The sequence below is a fragment of the Xyrauchen texanus genome, chromosome 44 (genome assembly GCF_025860055.1).
Source record: "Xyrauchen texanus isolate HMW12.3.18 chromosome 44, RBS_HiC_50CHRs, whole genome shotgun sequence".
Classification (NCBI taxonomy): domain Eukaryota; kingdom Metazoa; phylum Chordata; class Actinopteri; order Cypriniformes; family Catostomidae; genus Xyrauchen; species Xyrauchen texanus.
In genome coordinates this window covers 13,941,928-13,968,246 of record NC_068319.1, presented here as the reverse complement: position 1 = coordinate 13,968,246, position 26,319 = coordinate 13,941,928, and the positions used below count along the sequence as shown (strand labels likewise).

The following is a 26,319-nucleotide window of genomic DNA, read 5'->3' as shown; positions in this document are numbered from 1 at the left end:
TTCCCTGCTCTCTCTCTCTTTTATTTCCTGTTTCCAGAATGGATCTAAGCTCAGACCTTTAGCTGGCCTGCCTATTTTCAAGACAAGTAGCTGTTTCAAATGGTATATTCAGAGGAGGTGTTCTCCCATCCATCCCCTCCCCCTCTCTTGTTCTAAAAAAGTCTTGGCACTTTGAACACGACAGACCTCGGTGGGTGGCCACCTAAAAAACAGCTCATATACACAACCCCTTCCTTCCCCGCCCTACACCTTCGTCTCAACCCCGCTCTAAGATCTCTGCAGCTCTGAACTACATTAAAAAGAAAGCAAGAAAGTGAGAGAAAATGAAAAACACCAACCCCCAGCTCCATTTACAAACACTGTCATAAGAAGTGCGTGGGAAGCCTTCTATATTCTCAAATCAAATCTCCCTCCTTTCCTCATAAAACAGAATAATATCACCGCTGTCCTGCATTTGAGATGCAAACGCCATACAACATTAAAGTTTCATGTGGCTTTGTAGCCGTGGGAGACAACCGCTTCAGCACTGCCTAAATCAGGTGTGTACAGATGCATTCGCTGATGTCTCATTAGTACCGTCTCAGAGCCATGGCTGACTGTGATACCAGCAAATGCGTGTCAATGTTGAGGCTGCTGGATAGACATGCTGGGTAATGAAAACAAAGACACAGAGTTTGATACTGCACATTGTTAGTACACTTGCTGGTTTATGTACTGGAGCAAAGACACTGTCTATGGGGATCAACAGATGAAGCAGCACCGGAAAAGGTCCTAAAGAGCATTGTTTAAAGACAATGACTCACCTTCGTCAGTTTGCCGTTTTCAAGTTCTTTCACTTTGTTTTTGATCACAGGAGCTGATGGTTTCTCTGTAATAAAAAGGTGTCAGACTTTGGTTTGAAGAAATGGAACAGTGGTTGTTTTGGGTATAACATGCTACTGCAAGATTCCTCTTACTATCTTTGCAATATTCAGTGTGAAGACTGTGATATGTATGGACATTTAGACATACGGGTGATTCTCACGAAACCTGTGAAGTAAATATCCTGGTCCTATCAATGCAAAAGAAATTATATTTTGTATATAAAAAAAATAAATCCTATTTTAAGGCCACTAAGATGTCTTTACATTGCTTTACTGTTATAAATTTCATGACAGTTACACACATTTACCCCCAATTCTCATTATTGCAATGCGAAAAAAGATGGTCATTAAGATATTCTCATTACCGCAACGTGATATTAGACTGTATATTAGTATGTATACACTTATTTTAATAGCAATATTCTGGGTTCAGTACAAGTTTGACAGCATTTGTTGCATAATCTTGATTACCACAAAAAATTATATTGACTCATTTTCTAAAAAAAAAAAAGAAAAAAAAAGAAGAAGCAAAAATCGAAGTTACAATGAGGCACTTACTGGAAGTGAATGGGGGCCAATTTCTGGGGCTTATAAAGGCAGAAATGTTAAACTTATCATTTTATAAAAGCACTTACATTAATTACTATGTTAAGCGGTAAAATTGTTTAAATCGTCGTTTTAGGTGTTACATTCATATGGCAAATTTTTTTTTATATACGTTTACACAGAAAAGGTTAATAAGCGATTTTATCAGACTAAAATCAAGTTAACACGTGTATTGTTTACATCTTGGGGCTATTCTTTTGAAACAGTGAGTATTTTAACGTTTACGGATTGGCCCTCATTTATTTCCATTGTAAGTTCCTCACTGGAGCCCAGATCTTTGCTTCTAGAAATGAATTTTTGTGGTAATCAACAATATGCCACAAATGCTGTTGATCAAGCTTAACTTGTAATGAACATTAAACATACAACAAAACAAGGTCACGTGACACCCTAGCAACCTGCTTTATGAAACATGTATCACTGGATTCACTGGATTATGTTCAGTATGTTTCACATACTACTTTAAACAAAAAACTAGTAGGCCAGACAGAATGCAGTATGTTCATTTCAGTATGCTCATTCCATTCCAAGCTTACCAAATTACTTGATCTATGGGCAGTACTATCTCAAACTAGATCAAGGCTATGAAAGTATTTCACACGCATGTTCTTCACTGATATATTAGTCAGTCTGCATGCCTGCATTTCTAATTTCTCTTTTTCTACATTCAGTGCTTGCATTCGGTTTCATCATAGAGGTGATTTTAAAGACTTAAGCTACATTTGAATCACAGACTAATTGCTTATATTTACTACTCTGTGCTTTATCTCTTATTCATAAATATTGGCTCTGTTCCAAAATCTAGTGAGATGCCTCATGGCATCCTGCCTACATAGGCAGCATACTAACTGAATTTGAGCCTTATAAGTGACTTGTAATGCTCTACATAGGCTTGTTTACACAGGTGTGTGTGTTTTGCATACTCACTGTAAATTTTCACTTCCACTGGGTATTCGTTTAGGTTGGATGAAGACACTACAATGCAGGTGAAAACTCTCTGATCGGCCAGCGTGCCCTGGGTGATCTGCAGCATGGAGTTGTTGGAAATGCTGACTCTGTTTTTGTAGCCGTCTGTGGCGAAAATCAACGCTTCTTTCTTCTGCGCCTGCTTCACAAGAAGATCGCCCGAAGAACGATCATCTTTCAACTGAATGAGATAACGGGTCACATTTAGTAAACTGACAAACACACATTAAGCACCTTTAGAGATTAGATTACAAATCAATAAAACTGCTTGATGGTAACAGTATATTGACCAGTGGAGGTCATCAGAGGAGGCAAGGAAGGCTGAGCCTCCTTAAAAAATGGATTCAAAATGAAGTAGACAGCATAATGGCTCCTCTCACTAGTAATCTGATCAATAAAAATAGATATTCAAATGAACCAATATCATTCGTGGCATTTGCCAGTCAGCTCTTAGAATCTCTTTAGTGCATCATATTAAGCTGCAACAGATGAAGAAATCTTTTCAATTTAAATGATCTAATAAAGCAAAATGATCAATGGAACAATCAAAAACTGACTGGCAGGGTCATATTTACATGTCTGAAATAAAAAAAAAATAGATATAGTTATTGCACTAACTCAAAAGCCACATGTTTTCTTAATAATAGTGTATTTGTTGACTCTCAAAAATTAAATGTAATAAAAAGAGGTACATTTCTAGATTCAACATTATTTGTACTTCAGACCTTTGTTTTGTTGGACAAGAAAAACTAGCTTCATAACATGTGATGCACATTTTGTTTAAGACCATTAATGGTGGGTAAAATGTTTAGATGGAGGCATACCGAGAGCCCCATATCTCTAGAATTGAACCATACAGGGCCTTAAAATTTTAAATTAAAAAAGGAAGGTTTGTTCTGAACCAGAATCTATAAGGACATTAAGATAACTTTAAAACTTCTGGAGGTCTAAGCACTCCAGTATTGGAAAAACTACACAAAAGTGTTTTTTTCCCATTTTTGGACTAACACCATTGGCATATGATGCAACAAGGGGTGTTGAATTCAACTGATTTTAGTAATAGACCTACCTATCACTGTGTACATTTTTTTTGATGATGCTGCCACCTTTCTATGGTTTTTATTTGACCTGTAATTTTGTGCCAAAATCATGGGATTTTGACCACCCTCTACAATTTGTTTTATTACTCATTAAATATTTATGAGCAAATAGTTTTTCTTCTGATTTTAAGCATAAACCTCGCAACATGTTGATGGATTTCTTTGAAAACAAGACTTAATATCTTATGTTATTTTGCTTCTCAAGTAAAAGTATCTTGTTTTAAGGATTAGATATTTTTACTGAAAAATATGACAAGAAAAAAATAAAATGGAACCAAATGTTTTTATTTTCTGCAGTACATTTCCCAGCTATCCAGGTGGCAAGAAGGGTAGCGTTACAGAGCAAACACTCAGTAGGATAGGAGGAGAAACACTCACGTATTTCCATTTGGTGAAAATAAGGCCATCTGGCTTGTTATTTCCATTGTTGCATGGCACTTCAATGGTCTCACCGTACAGACCTATAACCGTCTCTGTGCAGCTCCCTAGAAAATACAAGACAAGAACATCCTGTTTTAGATTCCGAGTTGATATCACACCGAGGTGCTGTGAAGCATCGACAGAAATTATTGTCAAATATGACATACACATACACAAACATCAAGGCATTTTCTCAACTCCAAAACAGAGCAACAAGAAATGGGAGTGAGAACAGGGGGCTGAGGTCTTGTTTTGATTATTCCCAAGACATGCGTACGTTCTGCATCTTAACGTCAAATGAGATGTGTTCAGAGAATGTGAAAACTCAGAGACATACACTCAACGCAACGCTGTTGCAATGAATTTTGTTTATGCCGCAGTTTTTCAAAATTGAATCCATGAAACCTCTCGTGTGGGAAGTGGGTGCCTGCATACATTTATGGATAATTCTGCTTGTAAGCATGTGCAGTTAAGCAGGGAACAAAATGACAGATGTGGATGCTGAACGGTGTCACTTGGAAAGATAGACTGCAAGGCATCAACATTTCATTGCCAACACTACAGTGTTGTTTCTCATTTTTGTTGGTGAGCAATACAAACATTCAACCATCAGGCGCAGGTAAGCGCTGAAAATCAGCAACAGTTGTTCATATTATGGAGAGTAAAAAGGCTCGGCACTGCGCGCTGGGCACAATAGGTTTTTGGCTGGAGAGCAAACTTCCCTTTTGCAACTTTCAAAACACAATTTTTGGGATGTCCAAAACTCCACTTCTGTGCATGCGTGACAACTATTTTCACATTAAATCTGTGTGTACAGAACTGAACTCACTCCAAAAAAAAAACAATTAAAATATTGACAACCACGTTTAGATAAAATCCACTTGGTGTATAGATGCCGCCATTGTTGACAGAGGTTCACCATAAATGCCTAGAAGTTAATACGTCTAATTATTCTTACAATAAAAACAGCTTAATACCAAAGTTTATCAGTTACCAACGTTTCTTGTTAATAGCGTTTCTTGATTATCACTTGCAACGGTTATCACTATGCCATTGATTATAGATTCAGGAGTTATTCCTGTATTCCGTACACCAACAAAAGGATAAATTAGGGGATAAACTCTCAGATTTAAATGCAACTGTCACTCCCACAACCTTGAGTGTGTAAGTGGTCTCTAGAACATGATTCTGGGAAACTGAAAATTCAAGACTGACTCTATGATTTCTTAAAGCGAAGAGCAAAAATCACAATCCTTAAAATGTTGCAGGGCACTTTATTAATGCCTGGTGAGGTTGTCATGGAAATGGGGCCCTGTGTTCAGTGGCATGGTGGATTTGGGTAAAGTAGTATAGGGGGTCACGAGGTCAGGGCTGCAGGGACATCATGGTCCACCCACTTTCATCAGCCCTCCGTCTCCAAGAGAGACTAGTCAAAGAGTGAACAATGAAAGTTCAGATTCTGTTCAAACCAATGCCAAGAGCTGTAGGCAACCATTAATATGCACTCACACAATCAGCTTTTGCCTCCAGAGCAATCGTTCGCAACTTTTCATCATGATAGCAGATTTAATATTGACCGAGTGGCTGCACTGCTGAGGATAAAAGCGCTGATAAAGAGAAACAACATCACTGACTGATACAGACACACACGAGCACACAAGTACGCACTGGCACCAATTCAGCAGAAAAGGTAATCTTGAATCACTGAATACAGACTCATTTGCAGGGGGAGAATCTCCAATTCTCTACACTGGCCAAGCAACTCTCAGGAGAGCTAGCCTGTGGGTACAGGAAAACATGAATTACCATTGCAATAAACATGCACAGGATGGCTGACTTGTTGTTTAAATAAATCACTAACCGAACCTTTTAAATGATGACAGAATTTTTCATTTTTTGGGTGAACTATGTCTTTAAGCTTTGCAAACCTAACAGTGATTGCAGTCGGTCTAACATCAACAGGCTAGAATAAATTACAAAAGTAAGGGCCTTAAAAGCTTAAAGCTCTGAGCTAATAATAAATAATAATGTTGAGGAAAAGTGGAGAACTTGATAGACAAAGAGGACAGGTGTGAAAGGCGTTGTGTACATAGCTGGGGCTAAAAATGTCTAAAGACTGTTGACTGTTTGAACAGCGAGACAGTGATAATACACAGCACCAACATATGCATATGTGCTACCTGCACCGGTAGGCAGCACCATGACAACAGCTTATCTGCTGGAAGAGGGACATGGAGGAAGACAGATGGTTTTGTCCATTCCTGAGAGTGCCTTTCATCAAGGGCTTAAACACAAATGGGGGAATCCTGCAAAACCATGCCTAGATCATATTTCACCAAAAATCAAAAGAATAAATAAATAAAATATATTTTCAGTAAGGCAAATTAGGCCTATTTTAAATAATAATTTAATGACAATTACAGATAAAAAAATTATAAAATCTAATCATATAAGGACATACTGTGTGCCATCAATTTGTCAAATCTAACTTGTCTAACTAAAAGTTGACCAATTAATCGGTACCATTAACTGTTTTTGGAACTATCATTTTTCAGCAAAAATCAACAACGCGTGTTGCGTATGGTGTTGGAAGGTGCCAGAGTATGACAGCCCATGACAATGTTTATACTGTAATACAGTGTAGTTGATTGCAAAAGTGCATCTTTTGTTTCCCCTGGCTTTGTGTAAGTAGGTGGTGGGATGGCAGACATTTCAAAATAAGAGTCTCTGTGTATTTATGGCTGTTTTATAGTTAAAATTCCTGCATTATGCTCCACATCATCAATAGTTTCTGGTTATAATTGGGATTTTGGTTGTACAATACACAAAATCTGTGATTTTATTCATATTTGGAATAAGAATGAGATTTTGAGTTGTAAGTATATGGGGAGAAATGTGCTCTTAATGGGGTGATGGAGTGATGGTGGCGTAGTGGCTAAAGCACATAACTGTTAATCAGAAGGTTGCTGGTTTGATCCCCACAGCCACCACCATTGTGTCCTTGAGCAAGGCACTTAACTCCAGGTTGCTCCGTGGGAGATTGTCCCTGTAATAAGTGCTGCCATAAGTGTCTACCAAATGTGTAAATGTAAATATAATGGAACGGACTTTATGTAAAACACAATTGACTTATTTTCTACCTTTTGAATTTAGGCTGCAATATGACCTGGACATTTGTACGTGAAAATCCCCAAATCTCACAGACACACTAAACTCAAAACTCACTATGAAATGTGTCAAAAAAGTCTGTTGTTTCTCACACAACAAGGCAAAAGGAAGCATTCAAATGCTGGAATGTGTCAAAACGTCTCTATGCATAATGAGGGGGATCTGATAAAATATGAGCATTAACAGAGCACTCCAGAGACCAGAGATCATCCTCCTGCTGAGAGCAACTAAGCATCGTCACAATCGTTTCTGAATCTCAAAAAACCTGCCAACTAGTTGCAATGCTATTTAAACAGCCCTCAGAGAACACATCTCTCAAACTACGTGTGTGTTTGTTTGCAGTGAGAAAAAGCTCTCTATATTCACGCTGCTTTGCTATAGCTGGACAGACAAAATCAAATCAACGAGGAGAATTTGTTTTCTGTCAGCGAACTATCAGGCCTCAATGCTGAACGATTGGAGTTCAAATCAAAACTCTCTGCAGGATAACAGATTTCATCTCTTTTTCCAAAACATCTCTGGCTATGGTTTTGGCTATTCAAAGAGTATCTCTTTAGATGAAGCGTTTCATACCGTATATCACAGAATACAATATTGCTGGGATCAAGGTTGTTTTTTGTGCATTAAAACTAAAGCTATGAAGAAAACTACTGATATTGTACTGAAACTAACAATGCTTTGTGAAACGAACTAAACTGAAATGTAAAGTCAGTTTGAAAAAGTTTGAAAATAGTATTAAAATAAAAACAAATGTGGAGAATCCAAACTATAATAACCTTTGCCTGGATGATATGGAGGTCATGAAAGTATCTGATCCCACTTTGTCCCTGTGAAGCTCACATAAACACACACACATGCACAAACAATTCAAACAGGCTCAGGCCCAATATCTGTACACTTAATGCCAACCACAAACAACATATTCTCTCCAGCCTGATTTTACGCAAAGAGGATTAACCTTGGCCAGTACAAGTGCTTTGGGCCACATCAGGATATGAAGAGAGGATTCACTGTGTCTGAAGTGCTTTTATTGTAAACAACAAACTAATAGTGCTAATATTCGCTGAGATTTCATACTGTCCTCAGGGTCAACCTGCATCCACTGGGTAATTTCATGGCAGCATTTAGCCTCATTCCCAGCAATTTTATTCAGATATGTTGTTCTTTGCTTTTGTTAAAAGAGATTTGCACAAACAAATTAAGTTTATATTCCCATGGCGTACAAGCTGAATTATTGTTTTAGCCTAAAAGGGTCCAACCTGAACTTACATTAATCAAGGAGATCTATAATACCTGGAGAAGAGAGCTTTCCGTTAGCATTTCCATTCATCTCAGTGGCAGAGAAAGAATTGCACTGAAAGCACCACAATCCAGGATTTACACTTTTTGGGGGGAATTAACCTACAAATAGCTTACTTATAGTTGTCTCTTCATATTAAACTGGGATAGGAGAGAGTATTTTGATATCCAAAAACATTACACACTTCACATTTAATTAAGTCAGAATACAGAGCTTCTTGTAAATGGTCGTCAATGGAAAACTATGCTTTTTGTCCATAGAATGGTGTAGTTAAAGCATCTACCAGCAGGGGCTAACTGTCCCTTTGGCTCTAAAAGCTAATCTCACACTTCCCGAGACATCGAGCTCTATTAGGACTTGCGCAAGACTCATCTTAAACTGCTGATTTCGTCAGTACAACTTGTCAGCTGGAACACCCCCTCTCTCCTGTTCCTCCAAATCAGCTCTATGGATTCAGCAACCCCTCGCGGAGAACAGCAATGCCAGGAGAGGGAGGTAAAAGAAGTGGCACTGGGGAAATCAATGCCTTCTCTGCTCCGCTCTGCAGCCTACGATTCATCAAACGGTGCCTGCCGTGCCCATGATCAAACCCAAACATATTAGTCACTAAACACGAGACCAGATTGAAAAAGCTTCTCAAAGCATTCAGTGTTTATCTTACTCTGCTTTCTCTCAAACAGAATGCTGAAACAGGTTTTGGCATCACCACATAACTTCAGCTCTTCTTCAATTTAAAAACCTGCTGGGCTTAATGCCACTTTAAACAAATCCTGATTGGCTTTTTCAAGAAGGTAACAGTCCAGATGCTAAAGTCTCTGTGAGAGTCGCAAATGCTGTTACTAGGGTTAGGGTTGAGTTAGATTTAGGGTTAGGGCTTCTGTTGGACTTCAAATAAACATAATAAACAGTGTGTGAACATAGCACAGTTTTGGCATACGGATGGTTACCTTCTAGACACAACCATCCTGATTCAACTCAAATGTTCCACCATTCTCTGCCAATTGTCAGAATTGTCAGATGGGATTCTAGAACTTGAAAGTTAAAGGTGAAGTGTGTAATTTCTGCATTACTAGTGGCACAAAATGGAATTACAAAAATCAAATATGTTTTCAAACAACCTTTGCCAACACCCCTTGGACTCAACGTGCCCTTTTGCACTAATTCCCTATGAACAAATAATACTGAATAAAAGATGTTAAGCATTTAACGTTGTAATAAACAAGACCACTATAACATATACACACCGGACAGAAAACGTTGCAGAGGAATCGGGTTGTCTGATAACATTGCCGGATTGAACAGTAGCTGGATGTGCAGTGTTGGGATAAAGCACATGAGGTAGGATGTTCTACATGGTAGGTGCAATAAAGTAAAACTTACTGAAACAATTATAAATTGATGCTGTGAACTGCAGTATGTACAATGAAACATTTACAGAAAATATATGCTTTACAAAGCCTTGTTTGTTGCCAGGACTGAGCAGCAAATTTGTACATGATTAGCTAATTGTAAAGGTGATAATAAATATTATTTTTATTTGTGCCAAATAACTGCATGGCAATTGCATAAATTTAGATTACTCATTTATTATCTCCTCTCAGGCACCTTCCCACTAAAGCAATCAGAGAATAGTATGCTCTTGGGATAGTGATGCTGTTCCCTTCCCTCAAGGATCCATATTCCAAGAAAGGCTATGAAATAGTCATTATTATTATTTGCATGACACTTTCATGTCATACTGCATGTTGTGACACAAAGCTGTGTGCATGACATTGACATTTGAATTCTCTGAGATTTTTTATCAACCGAGTATCACAACACATAAAAAAAAAATCATTTTAAGAAAACTTCTATGATGCTACAAGCAGCACAGGATACATTTCTTGGTGTCTGAAAACAGTCCAAAGGAGGATTCGTTGAGGATCTGCACTGCCACCAAATGACTCTATTTACTTTTCTCCAGGAGGCCCAAATTGCCTAAGGACTGTTAATGTTGAAAGGCAGCTTGATGGGGATGCTTGCCAAGAGGCTATATCTTTGCTCAACCATACCACAGACAATTCCCTGATTTTCCAGAAGATGAGAGAGACCTTTCAGCACCGTCAGAAGCTTGGTAATGACCCAGGTAGAAGTGTTCATACCCTCTCCACCTTCTCAAAATTCCTGGATACTAAAGGATTGGTAAGTTTGGAATGAGACATTTATAATAGCTTGAAATTTGAATGTATTTCCTGTAGTACTAGTAGTGTAATAAATGTTTTTTAAAAGGTGGATCAAGACTTCACTCTCCTATTTGATGAAGAGACAATCTCCAGGATGCTTCAGAAATATGATGTGTTCTTCAAGCCAAATGTCATAAAAGAGGCTAAGCGGCTCACATCAACACCAGAGTTGCGTCGCTTGGTGCAGTCAGCAGAAAGTCCCCCAGGAAATGTAAACGCAGCGTAGTTTTAGTGAGGAGACTAGCAGCTGTACATCATCGCACCATTAGCTGGGTAATTCCTAGCCAATCACATGTCAGCCATTACTTTATAAATCTGCTCACAATCTATCACATTGCTGTTTCAGTGTGCTAACACGGTAACCTCCACCACCCCAACTCCACCAGTTGAGTCCCATCCTACATGGGGGTAAGCTCCTCGCTCCTGCCTCCTATATCCGGCAGGATATGAGTACAACCTCTTCTACGCCAAAGAGAGACATTACATTTCTGTTTTATATTCATCAAATAAATGTCATCTTAAATTTCACTCAAGTATAAGAGTCTTCCTGATAGAAGTGATCTTGATGAGGCAGCAAATTAGTTGTATTTGTTTTGCTTGTTTTAAAGCATTTGCTATAATTGCAGTTACAGTTGCTTCATTCATTATTTTCATAACTATATGATTAAAATTAGGAAATGAAAGCACCTGTGAGGTCTTTTACTAGATTAAATTTGTTTATTTTGTGTATCTCTGAAAGTTGATCTGATTTTGGGGCTAAATATGAACAATAGATGGATGATGGGTCTATCACATAATGCCTCCCAGTTCTCTTTCAAACTTGAAAAATATTAAATTTGAAGAGTTTTCAGTTAATTCTTGTGACTTGTTGTCCTCAGCCTACGAACAAGAAATGGCCTCCCTGTTGTTGCTGATACATCTCCTTCCACCACTACCAATTAGTGCATGCGATGCAGTTGAAAGACTTTCATAAGGTAATTATATTATTAAGGTGATTATAATAATTTGTCACATGTCACCTTAGCCATATGTGTAAATGAGGGTTGTTAAAATGTGGATGAAATTGAAATAAAGTCTTCATAGGCATTCCCATCTTGCACAAGCCAGAGAGAAGATGTTTGAATAATCACTTCTATAATGTAGTTTTCTCTGTGGCTGCACATTATTCTTGTGTCTGATGTTCATTTTCTTTATCTCAACCCTAGTCATGCTGCAGCTTGCAGGAGCATCTCTGCCACCAGCAGGGTCAGCAGCTGTACCTCCTCGCTTTTGGGCGTCAGAAGAGCAAGATTGACAGTTTCAACATCACCATGGATAAACATCTCATCCCATTCCAGGCAAATTCCTCAGAGAAATTGATGAACTTTTCAAAGCACATTTTTTGTTTAATTTAATGATGGGTCACAATGGTCAACTAGTTGACTAGTCTTTGACTAGCTTATATACAGTATGCCCAGTTAAACACTCTCTGAAAAGTTGGGTATCTGAGCGAGTATTGACGCTGACTACCACCCCTGGAGTCGCAAGTTCAAATCCAGGGTGTGCTGAGTGACTCCAGCCAGGTCTCCTAAGCAACCAAATTGCCCTGGTTGCTAGGGAGGGTAGAGTCACATGCGGTAACCTCCTCATGGTTGCGATTAGTGGTTCTCACTCTCAATGGGGCATGTGGTAAGCTGTGCATGGATCGAGGAGAGTATCATGAGCCTCCACATTCTGAGTCTCTGTGGTGTCATGCACAGCGAGCCACGTGATAAGATGCGCGGATTGACTGTCTCAGAATCGGAGGCAACTGAGACTTGTTCTCCACCGCCCAGATTGATGGGAGTAACCGCACCATCACGAGGACCTACTAAGTAGTGGGAATTGAGCATTCCAAATTGGGGAGAAAAGAGGATTTAAAAAAAGTCAGATGTCTTAGGTTCTTACTGTCTCAAAGGACTGATTATTTTAGCTTCCCACTTTGTTGTGTTTTTAAGACAAGTTATATTTTAAAATGCCTCTGGAGACACCTGCATTCTGTTCCATTCTCTTGTGCTCTGTCTAGCTTTACTATACAGCTGACAGAAAGGCAACGGTAACTCAGATAACCACTCTGTACAATTGTAGTGAGCAGAATAGCATCTCAGTATACACAACACATCGAACCTACAACCTTGTTGTAGGCAGATGGGCTACAACAGCAGAAGTCCACGTTTGGCACTTAATTAGGACCACAGTGTTCCTAATAAATGGCTCAGTGAGTGTATATCTAGGTATATATATATAGATCTGGTTTAAGCACAAACATCAGCAATAAAGATATAACATACATTGCATCTAATCCAATATTATAGCCATCTGCTGCATATAATCAACATCTCCTGTTATAAATACAGTTGTTGACTTATCAAATAAAAAAAAAATGTGTTGTTGTTTTTTAAGAGAGAAGTGAAGTGTGGATGTACACCTGCAGAGCTCAGTGATTTCAATGAAAGTATAGTAATTAACATCAGTCTGCTCCTAAAGTTACATTAAGTGAAAATTGAGACATATTACAACACTTGGAGAGATACAGTGAAAGAAGACGAGAGAGAACGAGATCCCCAATCCGCAGCTTTGACCCACAGCATGCATAAATATATTACCCACCCCTTATTACAAACAGCCACCACAGACAAACAGAACAAATGTACAGCTTACCTGACCACACTTCTAGAAGAAATATTATTGTTTGAGAACTTCGATAAAAGTTTGTGATTGAGAATTCTGTGCCGATAGCGCATTGAGTTTGATCTAGCTCCGAAGGGCCTCTGTGCACCAGCGCTAATAAAACAAGCAGTGTTTGCATTGGCAAGGTTCTTTCATCTCTTCTAATGTAAGTCTGTTCATCTTCTAAATCAAATATTACTGGTTGCCCAGAGCCATGGATCCACATAAAAATGACGGTGGCATTAGCAGAGAGAGAAAAAAAACAATTCAGAAAATGCCCCAAATCTGGGTTTTTTCAAACAGGTAAATATCATCCACATCTAAAATGCACAGAAATGGTAGGTCTTTGTGATTTGATCTACTCGGCATGTCTCACTAGTTTATTTAAGCTACTAAATATTTCAAAAGTGGCTTGCCTTCCCTTGGGTGTGCCCAAAAAAGGATCTGTCTGTCTTTCTTTCTCTGTTTAGTGATTGAGGCCAATACTGATATCTAGACAGCAGGGTCGATAAAGAAAATGTTGGTAAATTTTGGAACTGGCACAAGCTGTTCAGACTGAATGTGTTATCGTGCTAAAGAAAGCTAGATGCAATGCAATGGCTATAAATGCATGCAGGTGTCACAGGATCAGAATTGGAGTTTTGTGGCTTTTAGTTAATACCATGTTGGACTCTTTTATCCAAAGTGACCTTATTACAGGGACAATCCCCCTGGAGCAACCTGGAGTTAAGTGCCTTGCTCAAGGACACAATGGTGGTGGCTGTGGGGTTTGAACCAGTGTCCATCTAATTACCAGATTACCAGTTATGTGCTTAGACCACTACACCACCACCACTGGTTAGTTCCTAAAAGTTGACAAAAATTTTTATTTTTCGCAGATACATGCTCTTTTCCAGCAAAACAAACTAAAAAATATGAATGACTCATCTTGCACTACACATTTTTTCCAATCAAAAGCTTTCTACATGGGAATGCCCCACCCCATAATAACACCTGCTTCTGACTAGCAATAAGTAAGTAGCAAATTGGTGTGTCGCACTGTAACTTAAGCCAATTGACTTGTCTATGGGACACTCCCTTCAATAAGTCCAGCCAAAATGTCCCTTTTCAACAGAAAACAGACCAACACAGGAAAGAAAACTGCACTTGTACCGTGGTTTTACTGGTCAGCTGATTAATCATTTTGGCCAATAAATCTCGATAAATCGATAAGTCTTGCTGACTGTTAAAATGTCTAACATCCGTATTATTCACAGCACCTTATAGACTCTTAGTGGACGCAGTGAAGCGCACCATTTTGAATTTTGATCACGAAAGAAACGTGTCATCTGTACTGTTCCACCCCTCCCTAAACCATATGCACGTCAACAAGAAACATCAGCGCATGTTTGTGCTGCCATCTGTCTCGGCAGTAAGTGCTAGTTTGTCCAGCTTAATTGAAGGATTTACCGGTGTATCTGCAACCCCCTAAAAAACAGCAAATGGCCAAATCAGTCACCCATAATTCTGCTTACTGGTTACTCATATAGCGATAAATGGGAAACAAAGCACATACGGTTGTCACCACTTCAATGAGAAAGACAGCTTTTTCTTGTGTTGTTTTTTTTTATTCAAACCATATTCCTCACTATTTTGTTAAGCTAGCCATTATTCCATCTTGGAAAAGGCATTAAGCCATGGCGCTCTTTGTTGTCAACGGCACATTGACAGCGGCGGTCTTGCATAAAGCGGCTGGTTTAGCGAGTTGTGTCAGGAGAGTGTTAGCATTAGATAGGCGTTGCTGTTATCAACTCTCTGATGGGCAACAGCAATTACAGTGCAGGAAATGAGCATTGTCAGAGGGGCTATAATTTGTTCAACTACCTTAGTCACTCATTCTCTATTTCCTGTTTGTGTGTGTACTTGTATCTGTTGGCCTGCAGAATAGCTGCCGAAATGCTTAGGAACTGGGACCCTCTCACAAAAAAATATGCAATATAACAATATGACATTCAGAAACTCTGAAAATGCTTTGAAAATAACCAAACAAGTAAAGGATTTGTAAGGGAATTAACTAAGTCAGTACTGAAAAATAGATGTCTGTTGTGACATTTAAAGGAATAGTTCACCCAAAAATGTAAATTTTCAAAGCATTTTCAAAGCATCTCCATTGATTTTTTTGAAGAATATTTCAGCTCTGTAGGTTCATACAATGCAAGTGAATGGTGACCAGACCTTTGAAGCTCCAAAAATCAGAAAAAGGCCACATAAAAGTAATCCAGACACTTGGTGAGAAACATATCAATATTTCAATCCTTTTTTTTTTACTATAAATCTCCACTTTCACATTCAGCACGTGAAAGTGGTGATTTATAGTAAAAAAAAAGGACTTAAATATTGATCTTTTTCCTCACACAAACCTATTATATCACTTCTGAAGACATGGATTTAACCAGTGGCGTATTATGGATTATTTTTATGTGGCCTTTGTGTGACTTTTGGAGCTTGAAAGGTCTGGTCACCATTCATCTGTATTTTATGGACCAACAGAGCTGAAATATTCTTCCAAAAATCTTCATCTGTGATCAGCAGAAGAAAGAAAGTCAAACACATCTCATCCCAGATGTATGAAGGTGAGTAAATGATGGGAGAATTTTCATTTTTTGGGTGAACTATCCCTTTAAAGCTGTTTGGGATCTAAAATACACAAATGTGCATCCCTAAGACCACAGATATCAGCTTTCCATCGAAAAATCTGTGCGAATAGCTGATATTTACTCATTCTGTGACTTTAAACAGAAAAGCGAGCAAATATTTGTGCTGTGGGTCAAAGCAAAGCTCTGGTCAAGATCAGGGCCAGTCAACTACCACATAGTGCCTCTGTGTACTCTGATTTTCATTAAGACATATGCATGAAGGATCAGAGCACACTGCGATAACTGGCCTTTCCTGACCCCTCGCAAAAGACGACAGAGAGTACCATTAATGACATTAATGATGCTGAGCAGGAACATCGAGTACATCAAGTACAGTGGTCAAATAAACACCATCTAGAACAACGTCATCCTGCACTGACAACAGGAAATCTGCTTTTGGCAAGGTGGCATCCACACTATTAACTTGCTTCTTCTACAAGCCCCTCAATTTGCCTAAAACTACCATCCTGTCAACATAATACCTCTTGATTCTGACTAGGCACATGAAAAAATGATGAGATAAGTGGGGTGAGAGAGTAAGGCTCTGATGGGCTTCCTGTGGATGGAGACACTCTAATGGCATTGTACAACAAGGAACTAAAAGTGTTCATGTCAATCACAGTGTGTCAGAACATGAGATGGAAAGTAAGTGATTGATTAATGAGCTGATATAGAGGAGTTTGGAGACCACAGTCTGGCCAAGCCCAGTCGCAGCTTCAGATGGCTCGGCCACAGATCTGCCCACAGTCTATTCCCTGATCATCTGGTGCATGTTGTACACAAACATAGCAAGCCCTAGCTGAAATCACTAGTTCCAGTCTACCTGGATACAAAGATGTTGGTGTAACTTTTGAGGATGAAGTATTCACAGGTTTTCAAAAGTTTGCCAGGTTAGTGGTATCACATTTTTGAAAGATATTCAGTTTTGTTTGAGGCACTTAATACAGAGTTCCCACCCTTTTTGACCAATTCATTTCCATGAATTTTCCATGATCTTTCCAGGCATTTGTGATTAATGGAAACCTAGATTCAGACCAATTCACGAATTGAATGAATGAATCACTCAGAATGATTTGTGCGATGCTTTGACCAATCACTGACCCAAAAGAACGATTCTCTCACAAATCAGACATCACTATGGCTTGCGAGCAAGTTTTAGGAACCGTTCACATCAAGCGCATTTTTCCTTCCACCTGCACTGTTTTCAATGATGTTTCTATGTAAGCATGTGCAAAAGGTGGACATCTATGACCATTGCCAAAGTCTTTCTAGCAAGTCAGTCCACTCTGCGGCCATCTTTGGAACGGTCTCGGGAAGCTATTTTTTTTATGTAAACAAGCGGCATACAAGAGCAACTCCTACCTACTTGAATGGGAAAAGTCCAAAGAACATATTTCAAATCAACAGTAAAATATGATAACACTGGAATCATAAATTGTTCTTCTTTACCTCAGATTACACTAAAATAAATGGCTTGTGTAGCTAATGCACATGCATGTTCTCAAGTTGACTGACAGGCGATATCTGTATCTAAAAGTTAATTGGCACTTTTACTTGTTAGGAGGGACTTCCTTTCTACATCCGTTGACCATTGGGCATTCCAATTTCTCCCATTCATTTTAATAGTATTCGCTGTTAAATAGTCTCTTCCGTAGCACCGCATCTCGCTGATTTTTCAGCATCTCACGAAGGTGCGCAGTGTTTTTTTAGACAACATAAAGCACCTAGAGCAAAAGAAAACTCAAACAATTGTCATGCACTATAGAAATGTCCATGCTTTTCCCATGACTTTAAGGATTTTACCAATTTCCATGACTTTGCAGGCCTGCATCACAATTTTTATTTCCTTGATATTTCCAGGTTTTCCATGAACCTGTTGGTAGCAAGTAAACTAGATATACACAAGCAGAACACGTGTTCCCTGAGATTTTTGATCAAGCATAAATGTTTATAACAAAGTCAACACATTTAGAGCTATTTTTCCAATCTTTCCTTTTCAAACATTAACAAATATTTGTGTTTTCTTGGTCAGAATAAGTTGCAATGAGGAGCTGGATTTATGCTGTAATTGAGACTTGACAACGGCAGAAGCGAGAACAACCTGCAGTACCTCAAAATGCAAATGCAAAAAGGGGATCAATGCTCCTTGCCCACTAAATTTGGTCCCTAGTGCTGTTAACAAGCAAGAAGTAATTGATTAAGACAGCTAGCACACGCAGAGTAATGAACCACACAAACACACAGAGAAGCATCTACGTGAGGCAGACGGTAGGTATACTGAAAGTGAGCGGTTCGGTCAAGGGCAGTCTCTTTATTAAGGATGTCTTCATTACACTGCAGGCAAGCATAGAAATCAGAGCATCTTTTTTTCCATTTTTTTCATCAAGTTTCTTGTAGAGGTCTCTGGTGATGCATGCAGGCTAATTGACCCATCCATGGCCCAGGCTTTCAGGAGCAGACGGGCACAGAGCCTGGAGTGCTAAAATAATTGACTTGACGAAATGAAGAGCAGAAACTCTCAGAGGATGGCTGCCTCATTCATGAACAACCTCTTGTCTCTCACTCTCTTCCCTTTTTGGTCTAGTACACAGACTGATTAGCAAAGAGAAGCAATGCAGTCTTATACAGGGTAGCCTGCTGTTATCACATTTAAAGGGATATATCACCCAAAAATGAAAATTCTGTTATAATTTATTCACCCATATGTCATTCCAAACCTGTATGGGGTTTTTCTTTTGTGGAACACAAATGGAGAAATTTGAAAGCGTGTACTGGTCGCTCTTTTCCATGCAGTTAGAATTCAATGGGACTGAGACATTCAAGGGGAGCACAAAGGCACAATCAAAGTATTAAAATTCATAAAATTGTTCTGTATGATTCACACACCATGCCACAAGTCTTTTGAAGTCATATTATAGCTTTGTGTTAGGTCACACAGTGTTTTTACTTGGTCACACAGAAATTCTAATCACAAAGTCTACACATTTACCTTTTTTACACCTATTTGCACTAAATTCTTCTTTAAAAGAAATTTCAAAGAATGCACTTGTTGCTCTTTTCCATACAGTTAGAATGAATGGGGACTGGGGTTTAAAAGCTTAAAAAAAGACATAAAAGCACAATACAAGAATCCTAAATCTCATAAAAGCGGTCCATGTGTCTCGTTCACTATATCCCAAGTCATTTAAAGCCATACGATACCTTTGAATGAGGAACAGACATGAATTTAAGCCATTATTCACTGATAATCTTCCCCTACAGTTAACTGTTAACTGCTGAGATTATTAAGTTGAACTCGAGAACCAGATCAGTCTGAAATTTCAAACATTGCTACAAAGCTCATGAAAGAGTCAAGGAAAGTTTGGGTTTTCAGTGAAACGTCGATCGGTTTCATGTGGCTTCAGAAGACTTGAGTCATTTAGACTGCATTCATAATACCTTTATACCATATTACTTTAAAAGTCCTTTTTTAAGCCAAAAAGCCTCAGTATACAGTATCATTCTGAAAAATTCTTCTTTATTCCATGGATGAAAAAAAGCGAATGTCATTTAGAACAACATGAGGGTCAGTAAATGTCATTTTTCACAAGTAATTTTACTTTTTAGGTAACCCATTCCATTGACGGCAATGCTGTGCATACCGACTGACTAGTTTACAACAACCCACTTATACAAAAACGGGCCCTGAAGAGGACAATAGAGAACCACATGTGTCTGAGCAGACCTCTTATTATAGATATTAGTATGCACTGTAGTGAAGGTTAACAGACTGAGACAGGAACAGCATACATGTTGCTATTATTAGGGACAGGTGTCTCTTCAGAGAGTACGCTGCTTGTTTTCTAGACACACACACAGAAGTAGCCCTAGGCGTTAAAGTGAAGTGGGGGTATAGCCCTTTGTCAGTGCATTGCAAGGACACTCTTCATATGCATGTTTTTTTAACACTTAAGGAAGTCTCTGTTGGTTCCACACATTCCTGGATGGTGACACAGTTAAATGTGGTATGCTACAGGATCAGAATTGTAATATCCAAGGGTGATGAGTCTATAGGGGTGAAATCCTCTCAAAACCCATATCAACCCAAAATAGTATAAAGGAAGAATGTAGAAATTCTATCTTGTTTAACAGAAAATGATGCCTAACATGAAGACCATTAAAAGGATAGTTAATCTAAAATGGTAAATTCTTTCATAATTTACTCACCATCATGTCTTTCTTTCATGGAACACAAAAAAGATGTTAGGCAGTATCTTGTTTTCATAACATGAATGTGAATGGTGAATGAGGATGTCAATTACAGTAATGATCTAAAAAACGTTAAAAAAAAAAAAAAGTAGATAAGAATTTCATTCACTTTAGGCAATATATAATTTATTGTATTTTTAATTTTGATTTACCTGATCAGATTTGTAAAACCAAGAACCATGTGTCTTTATTCAATGGAGAGAGATACAGAGAAAGAGAGACATACAGACTGCTTTATTGAGCAGGTGGCAATAGTTTGAGATAGAGGGACATGGACGTGAAAGGACAAGAAACGTGCTACAATAGTTCTAACCATGTTAGAGTCTGTTCCCAATAGCACTGCCAGCAACACATGCCATAAGGGCTTATCTGGCAGGAAAGCCACGCTGAGCTAACCAAACAAACTTACTCAATTCAAGTAATTGCAACATTTCTATGGGAAAACCTTGAGGGCTGTAAAACTGGACAAATTCAGCAAACCGCACCAAATGACTATTGCACGAGTCAACACGATTTCCTGGGATTATAGGTGCTGTGATTACGTTTGCCTTTACAATCTTGAGCAGCACACTCAAGAAAGCCACTCCCATGCAAAGAGAAATCAATGCAAAAAAATAAAATAATTGTTAATTTAGGGATATAGATGTGTCTTTTTCTTTTAATCAATGTTGACTGTAATTTAGTGTGATACATCAATAAATGACTGCAAGGTTCCAGTTAGGGGTCTTTCAGACCAAACGTATAATTTCATTAAAAAAAGCTAAATGCAGCATGATAAATGAAACAGAATGCAGGTTTTTAAGATGCATTTTTAAAAGTTAACTTTTTTCCTTGATGCAATGTCTTTAAAAACTTAGCGTTTAACATCGTTTGAACAATTTTTACCCCCAAACTTTTAATTGTTTTAAGTTTTAAGACCTTACAGCTTAGAGCAAGCACATACTGTCTACAAATTTTCTTTTTTCTTTTTACAGATCAGAGCATGCACACTTTGTTAAGTTCCTTTTTCAGGCCTGTAATAATCCATGTGTGGGGAATATACACCGATGAGCCAAAACATTATGGTCACCTGATGCTCAACTCATGCTGTCGGTCCTCTGTGTGCTGCCAAAAAAGTGCTGACCCGCTGAGGTATTGACTCTACAGGACCCCTGAAGGTGTCCTGTGATATCTGGCACCAAAGCATTAGAAGCAAATCCTTCAAGTCCTAAGTTGAGAGGTGGAGCTGCCATAGATCGGACTTATTGGTACAGCACATCCCACAGTTACTCAGTTGGATTGAGATCAGGGGAATTTGGTGGCCAGGACAACACAATGAACTCTTCATCATGTTCCTCAAACCATTCTTGAACAATGTGTGCAGTGTGGCATTATCCTGCTGACATCAGGCAATACCATTGCCTTGAAGGGGTGTTCTTGGTCTGCAATGATGTTTCGGTAGATGGCACGTGTCAAATTGACGTCCACATGAATGGTCGGACCCAGGGTTTCCCAGCAGAACATTGCCCAGAGCATCACACACCCTCCACCGGCTTGTCGTCTTCCCACAGTCCATCCTGGTGCCATCACTTCCCCAGATAAATGACACACAAGTACACGGACGTCCACGTGCTGTAAAAGAAAACAGGACTCATCGGATCAGGCGACTTTCTTCTACTGCTCCAAGGTCTATTTCCGATGCTCACATGCCCATTGGAGGCACTTTCGTTGGTGGACAGGGGTCATTATGGGCATTCCTCCCGTAATAACCATTAACATTTCCGTGACTTGTGCCACAGTAGACCTTCTGTCGATTCGAACCAGACGGGATAGCCTTTGTTTCAATCACACATTGATGAGCCTAGGGCGCCCAACACCCTGTCGCCGGTTTGTGGTTTGTCCCTCCTCGGACCACTGTTGGTAGGTACTCACCACTGCTGAACTGGAGCACCCCACAAGCCTTGGCGCTTCAGAGATGCTCTGACCGAGTTGTCTGGCCTTAACAATTTGGCCCTTTTCAAAGTCACTCAGGTCTTTTCTACTGCCCATTTCTCCTGCATTCAACACGTTGACTACAAGAACTGATTATTTGCTCACCATCTAATCTACCCAAGGATAATGATCAGCATTATTTGCCTTATCCCTTTAATGGTTGTTTTTGCTCACTTGACAAGAGAGAGGAGAAGAGGAGAGGAACGAAAGTGAGAGAAAAAGTGAGCTTGTGTGCTGTGAAAGACCACTGGGCTTCTGGACTCTCATAGGGATAAGCATCATCATTCAGCATTCTCTTTCTTTCCCCTTCTCTTCTCTCGTACTGTCTCTTAAGTCTCTGCTGGGCATTTCAGATCAGTGCTGGCACTCCCAGTGCTCAGTGCTACAGTGCTGTCTGTACAGAGAGATTTCAATCCTATTGATAGTGAAGGTTTGTCTCTGCACTGAGGCATGGGCCAGCATTTTAATCCAGCGGCAACTCTGCTTTGCCAAAACATTCTCAAGGGAGCCATTCATTCTGTTTTCTATGTACACGAAATGCAAGTTTGTGCAGTTTAAGGAAGTTCTGAACCTTTGCATTCTTTACTACTTGCCATATTTGCTATTCAAATGTATTCTAGTCAAATAGTCCTCACATCAGAATTAGACCAATAGTTGTTAAAATGCACCCTATTTGATTACTTGATACAATGTTCTGGGGCTATTGTACATGATTCATCAGCTGTCAGTGTTGCTTCATGTATAATAATCAATATAACATGGCAATCTTCATTGGCGAAACTTGGATTCCATTATTTCAAACAAGAACACATTTAATAGGAGACTGTGTCTGTCTGTGTACAAACCTAAAAGTTCAAGGGAAGTACCGCAGCCCCAATAATTATGGACAGCACCTTTAATCAGACCTTCTGAGAAGACTTGTTTACTCAAACAAAAACAATTAGCATGGCTTGTTGCCTAGTAAGAGCTATTCTTTTATACGATAAAAGGATTTTTTTTATACATTCTTAAGGGGTCTCTAAGGGGTTATGTGCTTTAAAGTCAAATTCAAATCAGGTAAAGGTAAGTAAATCCATCAAAATATTCAGTCATGATACATATTAAAGTTTGAGCCAAAGAGCATGAGATAGCAACATACTGATGCAAAAAAGAGCTAGTTCACCCAAAATCTTTTAATTCTAGCATAATTTACTCATCCTCAAGTGGTTCTAAACCATACGACTTTATTTTTTTTGTAATATACAAAAGTAGATGTTAGTCAGAATGTGAGTCTCAATTACCATTCACTTTCATTGTATTCAAGGGTTAAAATTAGGCTTGGGATCGATCCCTTTTTCACGCATCAATAATCAGAAGATTTTCCCAATGATTATCTACGTGTATAGGGATTTGGGATGCTCGTTGTACAATAGTCTTTATCTCTTCAGACATATTTCCCAACATAACTTGGGTAAAGTGTGAGCGGCAGGGTAAATTAAAGGGGGGGGTCGCACGCAGGACGTGTCTGTTGAACGACATGGCGTGTTCTAAAATTAGAAACAATAATTTATTATAATTTATAAAGGTTCGCACACACCACCAAACCTCAGCATCAACATTCTGAAGAGCCACGGAGTGCAACTTGCATAGTTTCCCATTAAATTCGACCTAAATCATTATCAAAGGACAAAGAATATTTTCTCTAGCCATCACTGGATGACCTATTGTAAACCTGTATCTTTCATATAGCCTGTACAATGTATTTTCATTTAAAAGTATGTTGTTTTGTGGTTTGACAGCTTGAACGTAAGACCTATTCAATGCAACATACAAAGAAATTGCATAATAAATGTCGCCATTTCTAATCGTTCAGTTTGCGCAGTTACAGCAGATTCATACACTAACCTGCAAACTCATCAACATTGCTTTGTTTATTCTTAAAGAAGTATAAAAACCTTTATAACTTTGGACTACCATCTCCTGCACCGCTTCTGCTCATCATGTCTTTGTGTGTGCGTGTGTGTGAGATACATGTTATATTGCCCTCTTGTGGTCTCCCAACGCTATTACACCATACTGTTCAAAAGAAGCCAACTGAGCTAATTGGAAAGCATGCAAATTGGAATTCTAATTTAAATGTTGGATAGTTTTAAAATATATATGCCTCAAAAATATATCGATAAAATAACATGGCAATCAATAATCGATATATCAATATTTTATGACTATCCCCCATGAACATTCATATATTTTCTAAATAATGACATATTTGAACACAATTTTGGGGTGAACTTTGGATCAACTTTTTGTGTTCAAGCAATCAATCAGCCACCTACATTTGTAGAAGTTTCCAGACAGGTGACACATAGGAAATGTCACTGGAAATGAAAGGTTTTAAAAGGTAAAAAGCATCTTGAAAGCTGAAATGTCAAGAATCGGTGAACTTCTCTCTCACTTTTCAAACACACATAAACAACTCCTTGAACGATCCCCCTGCACACACACACACACACACACACACACACACACACACACACACACACACACACACACACACACACACACACACACACACACACACACGTGAAAGTCACTCAGGTGAATGTATCAAATTTCTCACTCATGTTAGAAAAAAACATTTGACGATAGAATTCGCTTTACCACAACAAAACAAAAATCCAATTATCATAGCATTCAAACACAACAGCATGAAACGCCAAGACTGAAACAGTCACAGTGAGGAACAGAAAAGAAAGGAGCAAATTAACTGTGCATTGTGCATCAGCCTAAAACAGCTTACCATCCCTTTCCCTTGCTATTCACAGTCTGATCTCTTCTTTGCAATGGCAGGTGGAGCTTGTTAAAGAGAATCCCATTTCTCTTATCCAAATAGGGAGGTTTCTTGTGCCACTAAAACTGAATCAGTGACATTTTTAAGAGTAATAATACTGCAGCAGCAGTGTAATTATGCTTACAAAAACTATGTTTCTGTAGATCAAATGATTTAGAATAGTACTAGCAAGGTGGGTTTGATTTCCAAGGAACACACATACTAATAAAATGTATACTTCTAATGCAGTGTAAATTGCTTTGGATAAATGTGTCTGCAAAAGGTTTTTAATACACTGTATATGATAACATTTTAAACCTGTATAACCTACCTTCATTAAAAGACTGACAGACATACGGATAGGTGGATAGATAGTTGTATAATTTTGTGGGTTCATCTCTCAGATGGCAAGGACACAACAGAAGGGACAGTTCGTCCTCTACATACTATATGCAGAAAAACACCATACTGTAGTCCATAAAGATTTGAGGATCTTTCAAGACTCAGAACACCTTTGGGAATATAACAAAATTGCTCTAGTGATTCTCCTCTTTCCTTTTATCTGTCCTCTTCACAAGGGAACATGCCACTCTCAAGAGTCAGAAGGAAATGAAAATCACTCACACACAGAGAGAGAGAGAGAGAGAAAAAAAGAAGTGCACATAGAAGCAAAAGACACTGTCATAAAACCCTGCCCATCAGTCATGGAAGGCAGGTAAGTGCACTTAGCAATAATTTCCATAATGCTCTACACATTATGAATATGGTGTGCGGGCTTGGAGGGCATCCTTTGGGAGCAGCGATGCATATGCTTCCAGGAAGTCCGAAGAAGACAGTACACCCAAGTCGCATAGCCGTTTGTGTTCTCCTACCATCCTTAATGAACCACTATTACAACCACGGCAGGGCCATTTTGAAATAACAACGACAACAAAACCTTCCCATAAGTAAAGACCTGCTGCAGGGCATCATTACACTGTAATCTCATTTAGTACTGCAGGTAAAGCAACAAAGTCATTACCTTGCATCTGTTTCACATACAAAGGAGACTATAGTACATCTGGAACCTGACACCAAACATCTGAACAGCACAGTGGACAGATAAAAGGGGGGAACGGTCATCCTCTCATTACCGGAACCCTACAGCGACTGTGTGAGCAGATGTTGCCTTGTTTATATATTCAGGTGTAGGCTCTGATGGACCCTGGTTCAGCTCAAGTTCCCCACTGGGATAAAAAGGAATGAAATAGGGCCCAGTAGTGGCTTCTGTGGTAAACACCTTG

The 26,319-nt window shown here is 38.9% G+C and overlaps 1 protein-coding gene across 2 annotated transcripts in view; it reads right to left on the bottom strand.

Moving 5' to 3' along the window:
* LOC127636491 (CD166 antigen homolog A-like) overlaps positions 1–26,319 on the bottom strand; it is an 81,692-nt gene that overhangs the window by 17,749 nt on the left and 37,624 nt on the right. For both annotated transcript variants that reach the window (XM_052116981.1, XM_052116980.1), the window contains exons 2-4: positions 3,914–4,020; positions 2,397–2,616; positions 804–868 (exon numbers count right to left, since the gene is read on the bottom strand). In XM_052116981.1, the coding sequence (XP_051972941.1) occupies positions 804–868; positions 2,397–2,616; positions 3,914–4,020 (392 nt within the window). The remainder of the gene's footprint in view (positions 1–803; positions 869–2,396; positions 2,617–3,913; positions 4,021–26,319) is intronic.